Consider the following 18,831-nt stretch of genomic DNA (forward strand, 5'->3'; position numbering starts at 1 on the left):
CTTGATCACCCGCTCGCCGCCGTGATCCGCCCCATCTATGCCGCACGACCGACCTGACCCGTCGGTTGCGCGCGCCTCCGCTGGTCCCGTGAAGACCGTCCCGGGTGCAGCGCGCCTCTCCACCGATCGAGCATCGGGCTGCCGCTGCGACGCCCTGTCGGGCCGCAGCACTGCCGCCCCGTGGTTCTCCTCGTGGCTGCATCGACTCAGTGTGTCGCCGCTGCATCGCCCCTTCGGCCGTAGTGCCACGATACACGGTCCCCGCCGCCGCCCGAGGCCGTCCTCGCGGTTGCACCGACTTGCGCTGTGCCGCTGCACTGCCCCTTCGGGCTGTAACGCCGCGGCCCGCGGTCCCCGCGACCGCCCCGAGGTCTTCCGTCGTCGCCCCGACTGTTGGGGAACGTAGTAATTTCAAAAAAATTCCTACGCACACGCAAGATCATGGTGATGCATAGCAACGAGAGGGGAGAGTGTTGTCCACGTACCCTCGTAGACCGAAAGCGGAAGCGTTAACACAACGCGGTTGATATAGTCGTACGTCTTCACGATCCGACCGATCAAGTACTGAACGTACGGCACCTCCGAGTTCAGCACACGTTCAGCTCGATGACGTCTCTCGAACTCTGATCCAGCCGAGCTTTGAGGGAGAGTTCCGTCAGCACGACGGCGTGGTGACGATGATGATGTTCTACCGACGCAGGGCTTCGCCTAAGCACCGCTACGATATTATCGAGGTGGATTATGGTGGAGGGGGGCACCGCACACGGCTAAGAGATCAAGAGATCAATTGTTGTGTCTTTGGGGTGCCCCCTGCCCCCGTATATAAAGGAGCAAGGGGGGAGGCGGCCGGCCTAGGAGGAGGGCGCGCCAAGGGGGGAGTCCTACTCCCACCGGGAGTAGGACTCCTCCTTTCCTTGTTGGAGTAGGAGAGAAGGAAAGAGGGGGAGAGGGAGAAGGAAAAGGGGGCTGCACCCCTTGTCCAATTCGGACCAGAGGGGGGGTGCGCGCCTCCTTCCTTTTGGCCTCTCTCCTCTATTCCCGTATGGCCCAATAAGGCCCAATACTTCTCCCTGGCGAATTCCCGTAACTCTCCGGTACTCCGATAAATACCCGAATCACTCGGAACCTTTCCGAAGTCCGAATATAGTCGTCCAATATATCAATCTTTACGTCTCGGCCATTTTGAGACTCCTCATCATGTCCCTGATCTCATCCGGGACTCCGAACTCCTTCGGTACATCAAAACACATAAACTCATAATATAACCGTCATCTAACTTTAAGCGTGCGGACCCTACGGGTTCGAGAACTATGTAGACATGACCGAGACACGTCTCCGGTCAATAACCAATAGTGGAACCTGGATGCTCATATTGGCTCCTACATATTCTACGAAGATCTTTATCGGTCAAACCGCATAACAACATACGTTGTTCCCTTTGTCATCGGTATGTTACTTGCCCGAGATTCGATCGTCGGTATCTCAATACCTAGTTCAATCTCGTTACCGGCAAGTCTCTTTACTCGTTCCGTAATACATCATCTCGCAACAAACTCATTAGTTGCAATGCTTGCAAGGCTTAAGTGATGTGCATTACCGAGAGGGCCCAGAGATACCTCTTCGACAATCGGAGTGACAAATCCTAATCTCGAAATACGCCAACCCAACAAGTACCTTCGGAGACACCTGTAGAGCACCTTTATAATCACCCAGTTACTTTGTGACGTTTGGTAGCACACAAAGTGTTCTTCCGGTAAACGGGAGTTGCATAATCTCATAGTCATAGGAACATGTATAAGTCATGAAGAAAGCAATAGCAACTTACTAAACGATCGAGTGCTAAGCTAACGGAATGGGTCAAGTCAATCACATCATTCTCCTAATGATGTGATCCCGTTAATCAAATGACAACTCATGTCTATGGCTAGGAAACATAACCATCTTTGATCAAGGAGCTAGTCAAGTAGAGGCATACTAGTGACACTCTGTTTGTCTATGTATTCACACATGTATCAAGTTTCCGGTTAATACAATTCTAGCATGAATAATAAACATTTATCATGATATAAGGAAATAAATAATAACTTTATTATTGCCTCTAGGGCATATTTCCTTCAGTCTCCCACTTGCACTAGAGTTAATAATCTAGTTCACATCGCCATGTGATTTAACATCAATAGTTCACATCACCATGTGATTAACACCCATAGTTCACATCGTCATGTGACCAACACCCAAAGGGTTTACTAGAGTCAGTAATCTAGTTCACATCGCTATGTGATTAACACCCAAAGAGTACTAAGGTGTGATCATGTTTTGCTTGTGAGATAATTTTAGTCAACGGGTCTGTCACATTCAGATCCGTAAGTATTTTGCAAATTTCTATGTCTACAATGCTCTGCACGGAGCTACTCTAGCTAATTGCTCCCACTTTCAATATGTATCTAGACCGAGACTTAGAGTCATCTAGATTAGTGTCAAAACTTGCATCGATGTAACCCTTTATGACGAAACTTTTGTCACTTCCATAATCGAGAAACATATCCTTATTTCACTAAGGATAATTTTGACCGCTGTCCAGTGATCTACTCCTAGATCACTATTGTACTCCCTTGCCAAAATCAGTGTAGGGTATACAATAGATCTGGTACACAGCATGGCATACTTTATGGAACCTATGGCCGAGGCATAGGGAATGACTTTCATTCTTTTTCTATCTTCTGCCGTGGTCGGGCTTTGAGTCTTAATCAATTTCACACCTTGTAACACAGGCAAGAAACTCTTTCTTTGACTGTTCCATTTTGAACCACTTCAAAATCTTGTTAAGGTATGTACTCATTGAAAAAACTTATCAAGCGTCTTGATCTATCTCTATAGATCTTGATGCTCAATATGTAAGCAGCTTCATCGAGGTCTTTCTTTGAAAAACTCCTTTCAAACACTCCTTTATGCTTTGCAGAATAATTCTACATTATTTCCGATCAACAATATGTCATTCACATATACTTATCAGAAATGCTGTAGTGCTCCCACTCACTTTCTTGTAAATGCAGGCTTCACCGCAAGTCTGTATAAAACTATATCCTTTGATCAACTTATCAAAGTGTATATTCCAACTCCGAGATGCTTGCACCAGTCCATAGATGGATCGCTGGAGCTTGCATATTTTGTTAGCACCTTTAGGATTGACAAAACCTTCTGGTTGCATCATATACAACTCTTCTTTAATAAATCCATTAAGGAATGCAGTTTTGTTTATGCATTTGCCAGATTTCATAAAATGCGGCAATTGCTAACATGATTCGGACAGACTTAAGCATAGATACGAGTGAGAAACTCTCATCGTAGTCAACACCTTAAACTTGTCGAAAACCTTTTTGCGACAATTCTAGCTTTGTAGATAGTAACACTACTATCAGCGTCCGTCTTCCTCTTGAAGATCCATTTAATCTCAATGGCTCGCCGATCATTGGGCAAGTCAATCAAAGTCCATACTTTGTTCTCATACATGGATCTCATCTCAGATTTCATGGCCTCAAGCCATTTTGCGGAATCTGGGCTCACCATCGCTTCTTCATAGTTCGTAGGTTCGTCATGGTCTAGTAACATAACCTCCAGAACAGGATTACCGTACCACTCTGGTGCGGATCTTACTCTGCTTGACCTACGAGGTTCAGTAATAACTTGATCTGAAGTTCCATGATCATCATCATTAACTTCCTCACTAATTGGTATAGGCGTCACAGAAACTGGTTTCTGCGATGAACTACTTTCCAATAAGGGAGCAGGTACAATTACCTCATCAAGTTCTACTTTTCTCCCACTCACTTCTTTCGAGAGAAACTCCTTCTCTAGAAAGGATCCATTCTTAGCAAGGAATGTCCTGCCTTCGGATCTGTGATAGAAGGTGTACCCAACTGTCTCCTTTGGGTATCCTATGAAGACACATTTCTCCGATTTGGGTTTGAGCTTATTAGGATGAAACTTTTTCACATAAGCATCGCAACCCCAAACTTTAAGAAACGACAACTTTGGTTTCTTGCCAAACCATAGTTCATATTGTGTCGTCTCAATGGACTTAGACGGTGCCCTTTTTAACGTGGATGCAGCTGTCTTTAATGCATAACCCCAAAACGATAGTGGTAAATCGGTAGGAGACATCATAGATTGCACCATATCTAATAAAGTACGGTTACGATGTTCGGTCACACCATTACACTGTGGTGTTCTAGGTGGCGTGAGCAGTGAAACTATTTCACATTGTTTTAACTGAAGACCAAACTCGTAACTCAAATACTCTTCTCCACGATCAGATCGTAGAAACTTTATTTTCTTGTTACGATGATTTTCCACTTCACTCTGAAATTATATGAACTTTTCAAATGTTTCAGACTTCTGTTTCATTAAGTAGATATACCCATATCTGCTCAAATCCTCTGTGAAGGTCAAAAAATAATGATACCCGCTACGAGCCTCAACACTCATCGGATCGCATACATCAGTATGTATGATTTCCAACAAATCTGTTGCTCTCTCCATAGTTCCGGAGAACGGCGTTTTAGTCATCTTGCCCATGAGGCACGGTTCGCAAGCATCAAGTGATTCATAATCAAGTGATTCCAAAATCCCATCAGTATGGAGTTTCTTCATGCGCTTTACACCAATATGACCTAAACGGCAGTGCCACAAATAAGTTGCACTATCATTATTAACTTTGCATCTTTTGGCTTCATTATTATGAATATGTGTATCACTACGATCGAGATCCAACAAACCATTTTATTGGGTGTATGACCATAGAAGGTTTTATTCATGTAAACAGAACAACAATTATTCTCTAATTTAAATGAATAACCGTATTGCAACAAACATGATCAAATCATATTCATGCTCAACGCAAACACTAAATAACATTTATTTTAGGTTCAACACTAATCCCGAAAGTATAGGGAGTGTGCGATGATGATCATATCAATCTTGGAACCACTTCCAATACACATCGTCACCTCGCCTTTTACTAGTCTCTGTTTATTCTGCAACTCCCGTTTCGAGTTACTACTCTTAGCAACTGAACCAGTATCAAATGCCGAGGAGTTGCTATAAACACTAGTAAAGTACACATCAATAACATGTATATCCAATATACCTTTGTTCACTTTGCCATCCTTTTTATCCACCAAATACTTGGGGTAGTTCCGCTTCCAGTGACCAGTCCCTTTGTAGTAGAAGCACTTAGTCTCAGGCTTAGGACCAGACTTAGGCTTCTTCACTTGAGCAGCAACTTGCTTGCCGTTCTTCTTGAAGTTCCCCTTCTTCCTTTTGCCCTTTTCTTGAAACTAGTGGTCTCGTCAACCATCAACACTTGATGTTTTTCTTGATTTCTACCTTCGTCGATTTCAGCATCACGAAGAGCTCGGGAATTACTTTCATCATCCCTTGCATACTATAGTTCATCACGAAGTTCTACTAACTTGGTGATGGTGACTAGAGAATTCTGTCAATCACTATTTTATCTGGAAGATTAACTCCCACTTGATTCAAGCGATTGTAGTACCCAGACAATCTGAGCACATGCTCACTGCTTGAGCTATTCTCCTCCATCTTTTAGCTATAGAACTTGTTGGAGACTTCATATCTCTCAACTCGGGTATTTGCTTGAAATATTAACTTCAACTCCTGGAACATCTCATATGGTCCATGACGTTCAAAACGTCTTTGAAGTCCCAATTCTAAGTCGTTAAGCATGGTGCACTAAACTATCAAGTAGTCATCATATTGAGCTAGCCAAATGTTCATAACGTCTGCATATGCTCCTGCAATAGGTCTGTCACCTAGCGGTGCATCAAGGACATAATTCTTCTGTGCAACAATGAGGATAATCCTCAGATCATGGATCCAATCCACATCATTGCTACTAACATCTTTCAACATAATTTTTCTCTAGGAACATATCAAAATAAACATAGGGAAGCAATAACGCGAGCTATTGATCTACAACATAATTTGCAAAATACTATCAGGACTAAGTTCATGATAAATTTAAGTTCAATTAATCATATTACTTAAGAACTCCCACTTAGATAGACATCCCTCTAATCCTCTAAGTGATCACGTGATCCATATCAACTAAACCATGTTCGATCATCACGTGAGATGGAGTAGTTTCAACAGTGAACATCACTATGTTGATCATACCTACTATATGATTCATGCTCGACCTTTCGGTCTCCGTGTTCCGAGGCCATATCTGTTATATGCTAGGCTCGTCAAGCTTAACCTGAGTATTCCGCGTGTGCAACTGTTTTGCACCCTTTGTATTTGAACGTAGAGCCTATCACACCCGATCATCACGTGGTGTCTCAGCACGAAGAACTTTCGCAACGGTGCATACTCAGGGAGAACTTATACTTTGATAATTTAGTGAAGGATCATCTTATAATGCTACCGTCAATCAAAGCAAGATAAGATGCATAAAAGATAAACATCACATGCAATCAATATAAGTGATATGATATGGCCATCATCATCTTGTGCTTGTGATCTCCATCTCCGAAGCACCGTCATGATCACCATCGTCACCGGCGCGACACCTTGATCTCCATCGTAGCATCGTTGTCGTCTCTCCAATCTTATGCTTCTACGACTATCGCTACTGCTTAGTGATAAAGTAAAGCATTACAGGGCGATTGCATTGCATACAATAAAGCGACAACCATATGGCTCCTGCCAGTTGCCGATAACTCGGTTACAAAACATGATCATCTCATACAATAAATTTAGCATCATGCTTTGACCATATCACATCACAACATGCCCTGCAAAAACAAGTTAGACGTCCTCTACTTTGTTGTTGCAAGTTTTACGTGGCTGCTACGGGCTTAGCAAGAACCGTTCTTACCTACGCATCAAAACCACAATGATAGTTTGTCAAGTTGGTGCTGTTTTAACCTTCGCAAGGACCGGGCGTAGCCACACTCGGTTCAACTAAAGTTGGAGAAACTGACACCCGCCAGCCACCTCTGTGCAAAGCTCGTTGGAAGAGCCAGTCTCGCGTAAGCGTACGCGTAATGTCGGTCCGGGCCGCTTCATCCAACAATACCGCCGAACCAAAGTGTGACATGCTGGTAAGCAGTATGACTTATATCACCCACAACTCACTTGTGTTCTACTCGTGCATATTACATCAACACATAAAAACCTGGCTCGGATGCCACTGATGGGAACGTAGTAATTTCAAAAAAATTCCTACGCACACGCAAGATCATGGTGATGCATAGCAACGAGAGGGGAGAGTGTTGTCCACGTACCCTCGTAGACCGAAAGCGGAAGCGTTAACACAACACGGTTGATGTAGTCGTACGTCTTCACGATCCGACCGATCAAGTACCGAACGTACGGCACCTCCGAGTTCAGCACACGTTCAGCTCGATGATGTCCCTCGAACTCCGATCCAGCCGAGCTTTGAGGGAGAGTTCCGTCAGCATGACGGCGTGGTGACGATGATGATGTTCTACCGACGCAGGGCTTCGCCTAAGCACCGCTACGATATTATCGAGGTGGATTATGGTGGAGGGGGGCACCGCACACGGCTAAGAGATCAAGAGATCAATTGTTGTGTCTTTGGGGTGCCCCCTGCCCCCGTATATAAAGGAGCAAGGGGGGAGGCGGCCGGCCTAGGAGGAGGGCGCGCCAAGGGGGGAGTCCTACTCCCACCGGGAGTAGGACTCCTCCTTTCCTTGTTGGAGTAGGAGAGAAGGAAAGAGGGGGAGAGGGAGAAGGAAAAGGGGGCTGCACCCCTTGTCCAATTCGGACCAGAGGGGGGGTGCGCGCCTCCTTCCTTTTGGCCTCTCTCCTCTATTCCCGTATGGCCCAATAAGGCACAATACTTCTCCCTGGCGAATTCCCGTAACTCTCCGGTACTCCGATAAATACCCGAATCACTCGGAACCTTTCCGAAGTCCGAATATAGTCGTCCAATATATCGATCTTTATGTCTCGGCCATTTTGAGACTCCTCGTCATGTCCCTGATCTCATCCGGGACTCCGAACTCCTTCGGTACATCAAAACACATAAACTCATAATATGACCGTCATCTAACTTTAAGCGTGCGGACCCTACGGGTTCGAGAACTATGTAGACATGACCGAGACACGTCTCCAGTCAATAACCAATAGTGGAACCTGGATGCTCATATTGGCTCCCACATATTCTACGAAGATCTTTATCGGTCAAACCGCATAACAACATACGTTGTTCCCTTTGTCATCGGTATGTTACTTGCCCGAGATTCGATCGTCGGTATCTCAATACCTAGTTCAATCTCGTTACCGGCAAGTCTCTTTACTCGTTCCGTAATACATCATCTTGCAACAAACTCATTAGTTGCAATGCTTGCAAGGCTTAAGTGATGTGCATTACCGAGAGGGCCCAGAGATACCTCTTCGACAATCGGAGTGACAAATCCTAATCTCGAAATACGCCAACCCAACAAGTACCTTCGGAGACACTTGTAGAGCACCTTTATAATCACCCAGTTACTTTGTGACGTTTGGTAGCACACAAAGTGTTCTTCCGGTAAACGGGAGTTGCATAATCTCATAGTCATAGGAACATGTATAAGTCATGAAGAAAGCAATAGCAACATACTAAACGATCGAGTGCTAAGCTAACGGAATGGGTCAAGTCAATCACATCATTCTCCTAATGATGTGATCCCGTTAATCAAATGACAACTCATGTCTATGGCTAGGAAACATAACCATCTTTGATCAAGGAGCTAGTCAAGTAGAGGCATACTAGTGACACTCTGTTTGTCTATGTATTCACACATGTATCAAGTTTCCGGTTAATACAATTCTAGCATGAATAATAAACATTTATCATGATATAAGAAAATAAATAATAACTTTATTATTGCCTCTAGGGCATATTTCCTTCACCGACCTGCCTGCCACAGCTGCGTCGCCCCTTCGGGCCGTAGTGCCGCGGCCCGCGGCCCAATGCCGTCCCAGCACGTTGACCTCTCGTGGTATGTGCCGCGCCGCCTCCTTTGGCGCGTGAACGCCACCGTCCGCGCCGGTCTTCGTCACGCTGTAGGGTCCCTCGCCTGCTTCGAGCACCGCCGCCGCGGTACTAACCTAGCCGTTGCCGTCGCCGTTAGGCCGCCACCGCTCCCACTACCTTCCTAGCCGCCGCCCGTCCACCCCCTTCGTCTTCGTCCCAGCACCAGCCCGTCGCCAGCGTCACCGTCATCTACCCCCACCACTTCATCTACTCCGACGACCGTTGGTGACACCGGCCCCCACGCCGATTAACGCTGCAATCGTCGTCGAGTCCTTCTTTGCTGGCCTCTCCGACTTCTTCGACGTGGCGTACAACTCGTGTAGGTCCCTCGTCTACGCATGCCTGGTACTGGCAACACCGGTGCATACCTTCGTCCACACGTGTCCCCGGGCCTGGCAAGCCTGGAGCGGCGCTTCGTCAACTTCGTCTTCATCCGTCTACGCATGCCCGGTGCTGGCAACACCGATGCGTGCCTTCGTCCACGACGTGTCCCCAGGCTTGGCAAACCCGGCGCGACGCTTCATCAACACCGTCTACCTCCCGGGGCACCCCTACTTTGACATCACCGCGCCCATGCTAACTCGGCGCCTCCTTGCGCCCGCGGCTCCACGGCGTTTTCCTCGACACCGGCTACCCCGACTCGACATGGACCACGGCATTCTTTGCACGGGTACCTCGACCACGGCTACACTACCCTACGCTCTCGGCTACCTTGACATCGGCACAAATGGCTATCATCCGCTTGAACAACTCGTCGGCTTCCTCTACAGTCAACGCGTCCGCGACACGACACCGTCCACGATGCTCCCGCTACGACTGCGGGGGGATGTCAGCCCGTCGGCTGCTATTCTCTCCAGTCTGACCGTCCGCGACGCTCTTGTTGTCTGCGACGCTACCGCTACGACTGCGGGGGGATGTCAGCCCGTCGGCTGCTATTCTCTCTAGTCTGACCGTCCGCGACGCTCTTGTTGTCTGCGACGCTACCGCTACGACTGCGGGGGGATGTTAGAGATATATTTGGGTTACTTGTATTTGGTAGTCTAGGATTTGTAATCCGTCTCCTACCTTATCTCCAGGAGAGGCTTCTTGCCTCGCCCCTCGAGGCTCAATAATACATCCATCATATTCCCCAACAATCCCTCTCTCTCTCTCTCTCTCTCTCTCTCTCTCTCTCTCTCTCTCTCTCCCTTCTAACACCCCCAAAGAGGAAGAGGAGGAGGTTGGTGACGCATCCGACAACTCTGGGAGTGAGCAGATCCGGTTCGATCCATATTGCATCTTCGACGACAATTTTCGTGACGAAGATGGCAAGGACAAGAGCAACCGTGGGTGAATTTTCTCCATAGCCATATTTCATAGCTAGTAGAACATACCAATTTTGGTAGTCCGATGACATGTATGACAACTCCCGTATGTTATGTGTGTTGATTCAAATGAATATGCTATTTTTAACGTTGCACGAAGATTATACGAAATAAGGGGCAAGACTATGGGCGCAAAGATTTAAGGGGGTGACCGTGAACAATCTGCGGGCACGTTGATGTATTTTGTTGCGCTGTTAAACTATTTATGGGATTACCATGATATATGGTCACCTGGTATGGTCCCGCATGGCGGTTTGCAAAGGCCAAAATTCGCTGACAACCGGGTCGTACGTGAATCAACCTGTGATTGGATGATTAGAAAGACAGTGATATCCACAATCCACCAGGCTTCAAGTCATAAACTTGGCTCTGTTGCTTGCTTTTTCCTAGATTTATCTAAGGCCTTTCGGCGACGTGCGTTTAGTGGGAGAATACGTTCCCGTCGACTGTGAGGGCGTTTGTGGCGATTTTGTTAATCTCAAAATGATGTGTCGGTTTAATATCTCAGAGGTGTGCATAGAAACAGGATATGCATGTATGTATTCATAAAGATGAGTGTAATATATAAGCATCTAGTTTCTGTATCACGTAAAAAAAGTCCCGCACGATACCCCGGCCTCGATTCAACAGGAGAGGTCAACGGTCAACGGTCGCGCTGCTACTCTTCGTCGCTCATTACTTGCACCGCGGTCCAGGCAAACGCAGGCCAAGCCCTCACGCACGCAATCAACGACGCAAGCACAGCACAGCACAGGCAACGCGCGCTGCGTCCGGCCCCTATAAAAGCTCGACCGGGACCAGCCAGCCACCTACACCACCACCAAGTCGACGCAGCCTTCCATTCCGTCTCCAAGCCAGACAAGCTTTGGTGGTAGGCAGGATCGGGATGACGAACGCGGAGGAGGCGCCCACGGCCGTGGCGGGTTCTTGCAGGTGGCCGCCCGCGCTGCGCTGGAGCTGGATCCCCACCTCGGCCGACGGCATCATCGCCGCCGAGAAGCGCCTCCTCTCCCTAGTCAAGTTTGTACCAAAGCCCCCTCCGCTTAATAGTCCATCTTAATTACTCCCTTCGTTCTTAAATATAAGGTTTTGTAGAGTTTTTACTATGGATCACATAAGGATGTATGTAGATGCATTTTCAGGTGTAGATTCATTCATTTTGATTCGTATATAGTCTATAATGAAATCTTTATAAAGACTTATATTTAGGAACGGAGGGAGTAATTCAAAATATTAGTCCCTCTGTTCACAAATGCACAAATGTAAGACAACTTTGTACGTTTGTTCATCTGCTCCTTCATATAAAAATGCATGAGAGCTCGCCCAATAGTATAACTGACGATAGAAACTCTAGGATAACAAGAATGAATAGTACGTAAAAATTGCACAAATTCAAAAAATAGTTAGAAAAAGAAGTCCCAAACATAAACATAACCCTCCTAATAGGAAAAAGACGCTACACATAAGTTGCCCGGAAAATTATTCTGGTTAAGTTATACTCAGTCACGTGACGTAGTATATAAGAAAAAGAAAAAACTGAAAATAAAAAAAGTGTATGAATCTCCATGCAAGATCAAAGGAATATAGCATCGACTGAGACATAACGAAGTCTTAGTCGTAAGATCTAACGGTCATCTTTTTTTCTTCTTCCTTCAGCTTTCTTCCTCCTTTCACCCGCAAAAGAAAGCTTTCTTCCTCCTTCAATCATTCACCCTCCCACAAAATTGACTTATTCAAATTACAAATTCAGTCAACTTGCATATAACTCTTGTGAAAAAAAGGGAGACCAATTTAGAAATTTAGAATTGGACTAAAGGCAGAAGAAATTCAGTCCACTGAAAATTTCAGCAAGAATCACAAGGGAGATCAGACAGACAGAAAAATGAAATAGAAGCGAATTGAAATCCGTCGGCTAAAAAATAGCATTCATGCAGTATATATTAATTGCTTTGTTTAAGACCTTTCCGTTTATTATGTAACTTATTAACTTTTACAGAACTGGGTATGTCCAAGAGAAAGTTAACATTGGCTTTGCTCCAACCGGGTCAAAAGCAAGATGGTTTAGATCAAGTGAAGAGCCAAGGTTCATCAACACGGTGACATTTGGTAGCAGCAAGGAGAATGCTCCCACCCTTGTCATGGTCCATGGTTATGGTGCTTCACATGGGCTCTTCTTTCGAAACTACGATGCCCTCGCAAGCCGTTTCCGGGTCATTGCCATTGATCAGCTTGGGTAAGTAGCTCTAAGAAAGTTTAAAAGGACTTGACTAATTGTGACAATTTTCCTTGGTACCTGTAGAAGAGGGAAATTGTTTGAATAATTTTGTGCATCACAATACTTGCACACATTGTATTTTACCTACCCATACTAGGTTATGACTCTTGCTTGTTGCCATTGTCACCGATACTATTTTGATTGCTGACAACTATTGGTGTTGATGTTGCTTGCTTTAGTTATTTATATGTAAATAAGGATACGTTAATGTGGATTTATATCAAAATTTGAATGATATCATGGTGTTAATTAGGAGGAAGAAGCAGTTGCCTCTTTACCTTTTCCCCTAGTTTTAATGTTTTCCTCTTTCATGTGATCTATGAACCTAGAATAGAGAATATGCCCTATATGACATTCATTGGAAAAAACCACCTCATCTAAAATAAAGAATTTCAAAATTAGCCTGATGGCACATGAAGTGTTTGCCAACTATTACATGAGTAATGTGTTATGCATGATAACAAGGCTTTATATTGTTTTTTCTGTTACCCCACACTGCATAGTGTTGAATTTTTCTTTCCTTTTGCAGTTGGGGTGGATCAAGCAGACCTGACTTCATCTGTAAAAGTACCGAAGGTTAGATACAAACACTTTATTTGTTGTGCGACTTTTTGAGAAGTTGTAAGATGTTTCATTATGCTAGTTGTGACCCTCGGTTGTAGATGTTATTTCTATTGTTTAGCATACTATGGAATGTAATTTTATGGCAAAACATCTCAAAATGCTCCCCTTTATTTGAGTTCTAGGTGATTTTGTAAGCAACTTCTGTGAGAACCCCACGTAGATTTACTTTGCTTTGTGTTTAGATCTTGCTACATTCATTTTATAAACAATGATTAATTTGTTCCCCTTCCTTCTTTCGGTCAACTATGTAAATAGAAACGGATGCTTGGTTCATAGATTCTTTTGAAGAATGGCGCAAAGCAAAGAACCTCAACAATTTTATATTGCTTGGACATTCTTTGGGAGGATATGTTGCTGCTAAGTATGCCTTACAGGTATATTTATGATAGTACATTTAACACGTGAAGCTACCCCACCGATGCCTATGATTGTACTAAAACCCATGTCTTATTTCAGCACCCTGAGCACGTGCAACACTTGATTTTGGTTGGTCCTGCTGGCTTTTCACCAGAAGTAGATGATAGCGCTGAGCGATTAGCCAAGTTTAGAGGAACATGGAAAGGCATGCTAGTGAACCATCTTTGGGAGTCCAATTTTACTCCTTCGAAAATTTTGAGGTAAGCCTGGTTTCGATCTTAAATTTGAATAATGTAGGTACCGTTCGAAAAATGGAGTAATCTACCTCTTCTGCCCATGGTGAAAATGTTCGATGGGCTTGATTTATCCATCTAGCTAAGCAGATGAGTACAATGTTCAGATTTAAGTAGAGAGACCGATCTAATGCGAAAGCAATAGCACTTCTGATGTGACTTTTATTGTGAAGATAACTATTCTTGTAAGGGACAAATACATTCTTGCCCGTAGTAGTTCTCACATGTGGACTTTGCCCCTAATTATTGGATCTCCTTAGTTTTGACCATAAAATTGCATTTCAGGTCACCCGAATGCCCTTCCGTCAAGATTTTGTGCAGTTAAAGGTCATTGGTTGTTATTTGATGAGAATACCTCATGTAGCTGGCAAATGGCCCATCTCCCTTACACATGGGGCCCACCAAGAAAAAAAAGCCTAGAACTAGTCCAACTACAATGTAGTAGAGTAGCCCACTCGAGGTGCAATCTCTTATCTCACCCGTTCTAGCCTAGCCTAGCCCACTAGGCCTGACCTCCTTCAACCTCAAGCCGAAGCACCAGCATGCGCCCACAATGCCATCGGGCACCAGATCCTTTCACCGCCATTTTTGACTTCACATCGTATTTATCCTCTACCAACATGATTCCCAAGACTCGGCGGTTCCATTCTTTCCCTTTGCGTAGAGATTCGAGCCCCATAGATGATGAAACCATCCTTGATCCGATCAAAGTTGGCCATTGTGCCAAGAACTGTTGCCTCTGTTGACCACCTCATCTCCTCCTTCTCGCGCCATTCGACTTGCCTTGCCACACGGTCCACTTCCTCCAGGCGCACCCTCTCGAGCTTTGTACACAGCTGGCGCCCAGTTCCTGTCGAGGTCGGCGACCTTCATCATCCCCGCAGTTAACTGTCATTTCGTACCGAGAAACCTTGTCCAGGAGGTTCTCCAGACCCCGTAATGGACCCCTATAGAAGGAACTAGGGGGGGGGGGTCAGTAATCGATGGCATGGCCATTGTCTTCCTTGCCTTCGACAACGCTCCACTACTCCCTGGTCTCCTTTGTTGTTGAGCTCCATTCTTCCTTGACAGCACCTCCCCTCCCCCAGGTCATGTTAGAGATTCCAACATTGTCAACTCGGATCTCCTCGTCCTAGACTACCTTGCTGCGAGATCATGCTTTGCCGCTGCCGCCATCAACGGAAACAACGCTTTGGTGCTCCACAATGGACCCCTACCCTCTGCGGTGTACTCCTATTGGGCGAACAATCCTTTTCCCTCTTCTTCCATGCTCCCACGTGCTTTCTAGCCCACTCAATTCGTGCTTCGCCCGTAGCCACCGCTACTGCTCGTTGGCGTCGTCGTTTCCAGTGACCCTAGTTCCCCGTCCCGTCTCAGTTGGTCCCTAAGAGTTGAACGCACTACCCAGCCAGTCATCTGGTGCCATGTGTCTCCATCCCGTGTATCTTCGCTACGACATCGTCCTCTACTTCTATTGTTGGCTAGATATAGAGAGAGAGGTATGGGGAGGGTGCTATTTTTTCTTTTAGTTTTTTGGTCCCACATGAAGTGACTTGGCTTGAAGACATAAGATCTTTTTTTTTTGCTTTTTTGGATGGGTCCCTTGTGTAAGGGGCATATATCCCATCTAGCCGCCAGCAAAAGTATTTTGGTTATCTAGGACAACGATCAAAGGCCTTTGACCGAATGGCAGATATATAGAAGATCATTTGTGTGACACAAAATGCTTAGGGGTAAAAATAAGGAGAGCCGAAAATTAGGCAAAACCCACGGGTGGAAACTAACCAAGGGCAAGAGTGTATTTGTTCTAATGCCCCATTTGTTTTTTTAAGCAGAGGATTGGGTCCTTGGGGCCCATATTTTGTTCGAAGATATACCACAACTAGGTTTGGATCGTATTCAACTGGTGAATTACTAACAAAACATGAATCTATCTTGCTGACAGGTAAACATTATTTACTACATTAAATAAACAACTACATTTTCTAAATGATGCTTGCAGCTGAACCTTACTCTTGCTTTCACATGTATGAAGATTATATTTACCACACTTTAGTTTCCAAAGCCAGTGGAGAGTTGTGCTTAAATTATACTTTTTCTTTGGGGGCATTTGCAAGAAAACCTCTTCTGAAGAGGTTAGCTCATTTTTGTATGTTCTTAGTTTGCACGAACTTTCCTGTTTATCCTTCTTATGTCTTAACAACATGCACATTAAATATGATTCTCATTAAGTTTAAAATAACATATTCTTTGAATTCTCATCAACAATTAAGAGTTTAAGATAACATAGTTTTATTCTCATTAATCATTAAATTTTAAGATAACATCTTTCTTTATTTTTTACTTAGAGCTGTCAGTTCTTAGTACTCGCGAAGGACAGTGCAATTCATTACTTTTCTACATGATAGGGAATGAAAATACTTAAATAGCCGCAACTATTCAGCACCCATTGGAAAAATATTTTGCTTTAGAATGGTGAAAATGGTTGTGTGGTCTCAACTAGCTAATGAAAATACCTTTTCATTTATTATCAACTTTTAAATCTCATGTAGACTGGATAATATATGTTTCTCATGTTCTTCCCTAGTAGTTGATAGTTCCCTTTTCTCTTAAATTAAAATCCATGTTAAGTTTAGATATACTTCCTTTGGTTGCCATGAACATATTCTAATTCCATCATAGCTAGTCTATAACGAAAAGTTGAACAATAATTGTAATTCTCTTATTGATTCTGATTTCCGTTTTATAATGTCATTGATCCCACTATCCCAGATTGATTCTTTTACTAGATTATGGTTTCAAAGGTTCAAAATATTCTTCACATGATGCACGCTTGCTAAGGATTTAGTACATAATGATGCAATTTAACTATTCTTTTTTTACCCCATTGCATTATATTTCCCAACCGTCTTGACAAAAATTGCCCTGTCAAGAAGCCACTTTAGGTGATACAATATTTTGTGGTAGAGATCATCCTAATATGCATATGATTACGCCATTCTTCCATTCACACTTTAAGAGAGTATTAGTGTATAAGTTATTAATCATACTATCAAAGTCCATCCATATTTTTAATACTCATGAGCTTATAATCTTGTTAATGCAATAACTTATCAACACAATACTGCGAGGAATTCATAGATCATGAGTATATTTTGCGATGTTTTCTCACTATCCTGTAACCCGCAACAGCGCATCCGATTGGAAAGTGCCGACTACTTTCATATATGGACAGGATGATTGGATGAATTACCAAGGGGCGCAACAAGCACGCAAGGATATGACAGTTCCTTGTGAAATCATCCGAGTCCCACATGTCTGTTTGTTTTCCTCTATGCCAATATATACACTAAGACTAAGATCTACTATATTGGTATTGCCTACTAACGCTTTAGCGACAATGCAGGGAGGTCATCTTGAGTTCATAGAAAACCCATCGGGGTTCAACTCAGCGGTCTTGTACGCATGCCGAAATTTCTTATCTGAAGATGTAGGGGACGACTTCTCTCGTCCTGATGGCTTGATATACGCATAGAGTTCCATCACACGCGGTCTCATGTTGGTATATGATAATATGAACATGAAGCAAAACCGATACATCGATAGTATGAATATTAGCACCAATGTCACATGATTTGTTTGTGTATGTACGAATTGTGTGAATATGTCTCATTCATATCATACGTGCTTGGGTAACCAGTAGTGAAAAAAATAATGTTATATATGTAAGCTCTCTAGTCGGTCTCGATGTTCCAACAATTAGTTGATGGAGCCTATCATTTTCCAAGCATGTTTGTTTGATTTCTGACCAGTTGCAGTCATCAAGTTCTTTGATATACATCTTCTTGAGAGGAAGCCACTTTGGTCTCCATGGACCAATAGGTGGGTTAACGCTTTTCATTGGTTTGTGAGGACCTTTGCAACATCATTGATATGAAAGTTTGCACATACTCTCACCCTATAAATGCATGCACACATACCCTACCATATGAGCACCTCCGAGAGACAGAGTCGGCAAGCAGATTGACAAAGTCACCGCAGGAGCCTTGCTATTGATGGAAGTGTTGCCTCCCACTGAATGAATATTCCGCCTTTATAAGACAGAAATGTGTCTCATTATCTTTATAGCTTTAGCTAAAAATAATTGTGGCTTTCATATGTATGTTTTGCTAAAATGGTCGATAAAAGTGGTAGCCTTAAATAAGAGTCGGCAACGAGTGATGGTATGAGACCCCCTCCCTCACTCTTCCACATCCACAACCCATGTTACTCTTCTCACAGACTAGTCACATCATATTTTCAAAACGATAGTGCTATTTGTCGAAGATTGGGGCAACTTTATGAAACTCACATGTTCAACCAAACAGAACCACTTCTTATAAATTTGCACTACTTTCCAAATTGGGGTGGAACAATGGGACAAACTTCCGATCAGATAGTGTTTTTGCCATCCGCATCCCCCAAATTCCATCATTTTCCTCCTCCCCTCCTAATGTTGACCCAATCCAAAGGTGCTTAAAAATCTTCTTCACACGCACTATTACTACCATCATTTTCCCCTTTCTCTCGTTTCATTCCCCCCACCCCCAGTGTGCGGTCCGCAATCCCCGGCTATTGATTTTCAAGGTATGAGCTTGTTTTGTGGCATTTCCACCCAAGATTTATGGGCTCAGCATCACGCCCCTGCAAGATAGCCCAATGTGAGTTCTACCTCGTAATTTAATATATGCCAAAGGGCATCGAAAGGCGGTGCCTATGGGCCCCACACCGGCACACCATGCGGTCAGGGGTGGTTGTGTAAACTGCACGCGTGGGCCTCACAGGTGCCCCTGGTTCCATCTCCTGGCTCGTGGG

At 44.3% G+C, this 18,831-nt stretch overlaps 1 protein-coding gene across 1 annotated transcript; it reads left to right on the forward strand.

Moving 5' to 3' along the window:
* The first annotated feature begins 11,254 nt into the window (after positions 1–11,254).
* LOC123125314 (probable 1-acylglycerol-3-phosphate O-acyltransferase) lies at positions 11,255–17,739 on the forward strand. The gene is made up of 9 exons (XM_044545827.1): positions 11,255–11,448; positions 12,425–12,661; positions 13,233–13,279; positions 13,583–13,701; positions 13,784–13,944; positions 15,813–15,922; positions 16,013–16,112; positions 17,170–17,293; positions 17,384–17,739. Exons 1-9 carry the CDS (start codon positions 11,315–11,317, stop codon positions 17,510–17,512), a joined length of 1,161 nt encoding a protein of 386 aa, XP_044401762.1. The 5' UTR covers positions 11,255–11,314; the 3' UTR covers positions 17,513–17,739.
* Positions 17,740–18,831: the final 1,092 nt, after the last annotated feature.

Source organism: Triticum aestivum, chromosome 5D (assembly GCF_018294505.1).
Source record: "Triticum aestivum cultivar Chinese Spring chromosome 5D, IWGSC CS RefSeq v2.1, whole genome shotgun sequence".
Lineage (NCBI taxonomy): Eukaryota > Viridiplantae > Streptophyta > Magnoliopsida > Poales > Poaceae > Triticum > Triticum aestivum.

Coding starts and splice junctions, on each gene's coding strand:
- LOC123125314 (XM_044545827.1), top strand. CDS start 11,315: ATGACGAACGCGGAGGAGGCGCCCACGGCCGTGGCGGGTTCTTGCAGG. Junction 16,113..17,169: donor AGAAAACCTCTTCTGAAGAG/GTTAGCTCATTT, acceptor AACCCGCAACAG/CGCATCCGATTGGAAAGTGC. Junction 17,294..17,383: donor AAATCATCCGAGTCCCACAT/GTCTGTTTGTTT, acceptor GCGACAATGCAG/GGAGGTCATCTTGAGTTCAT.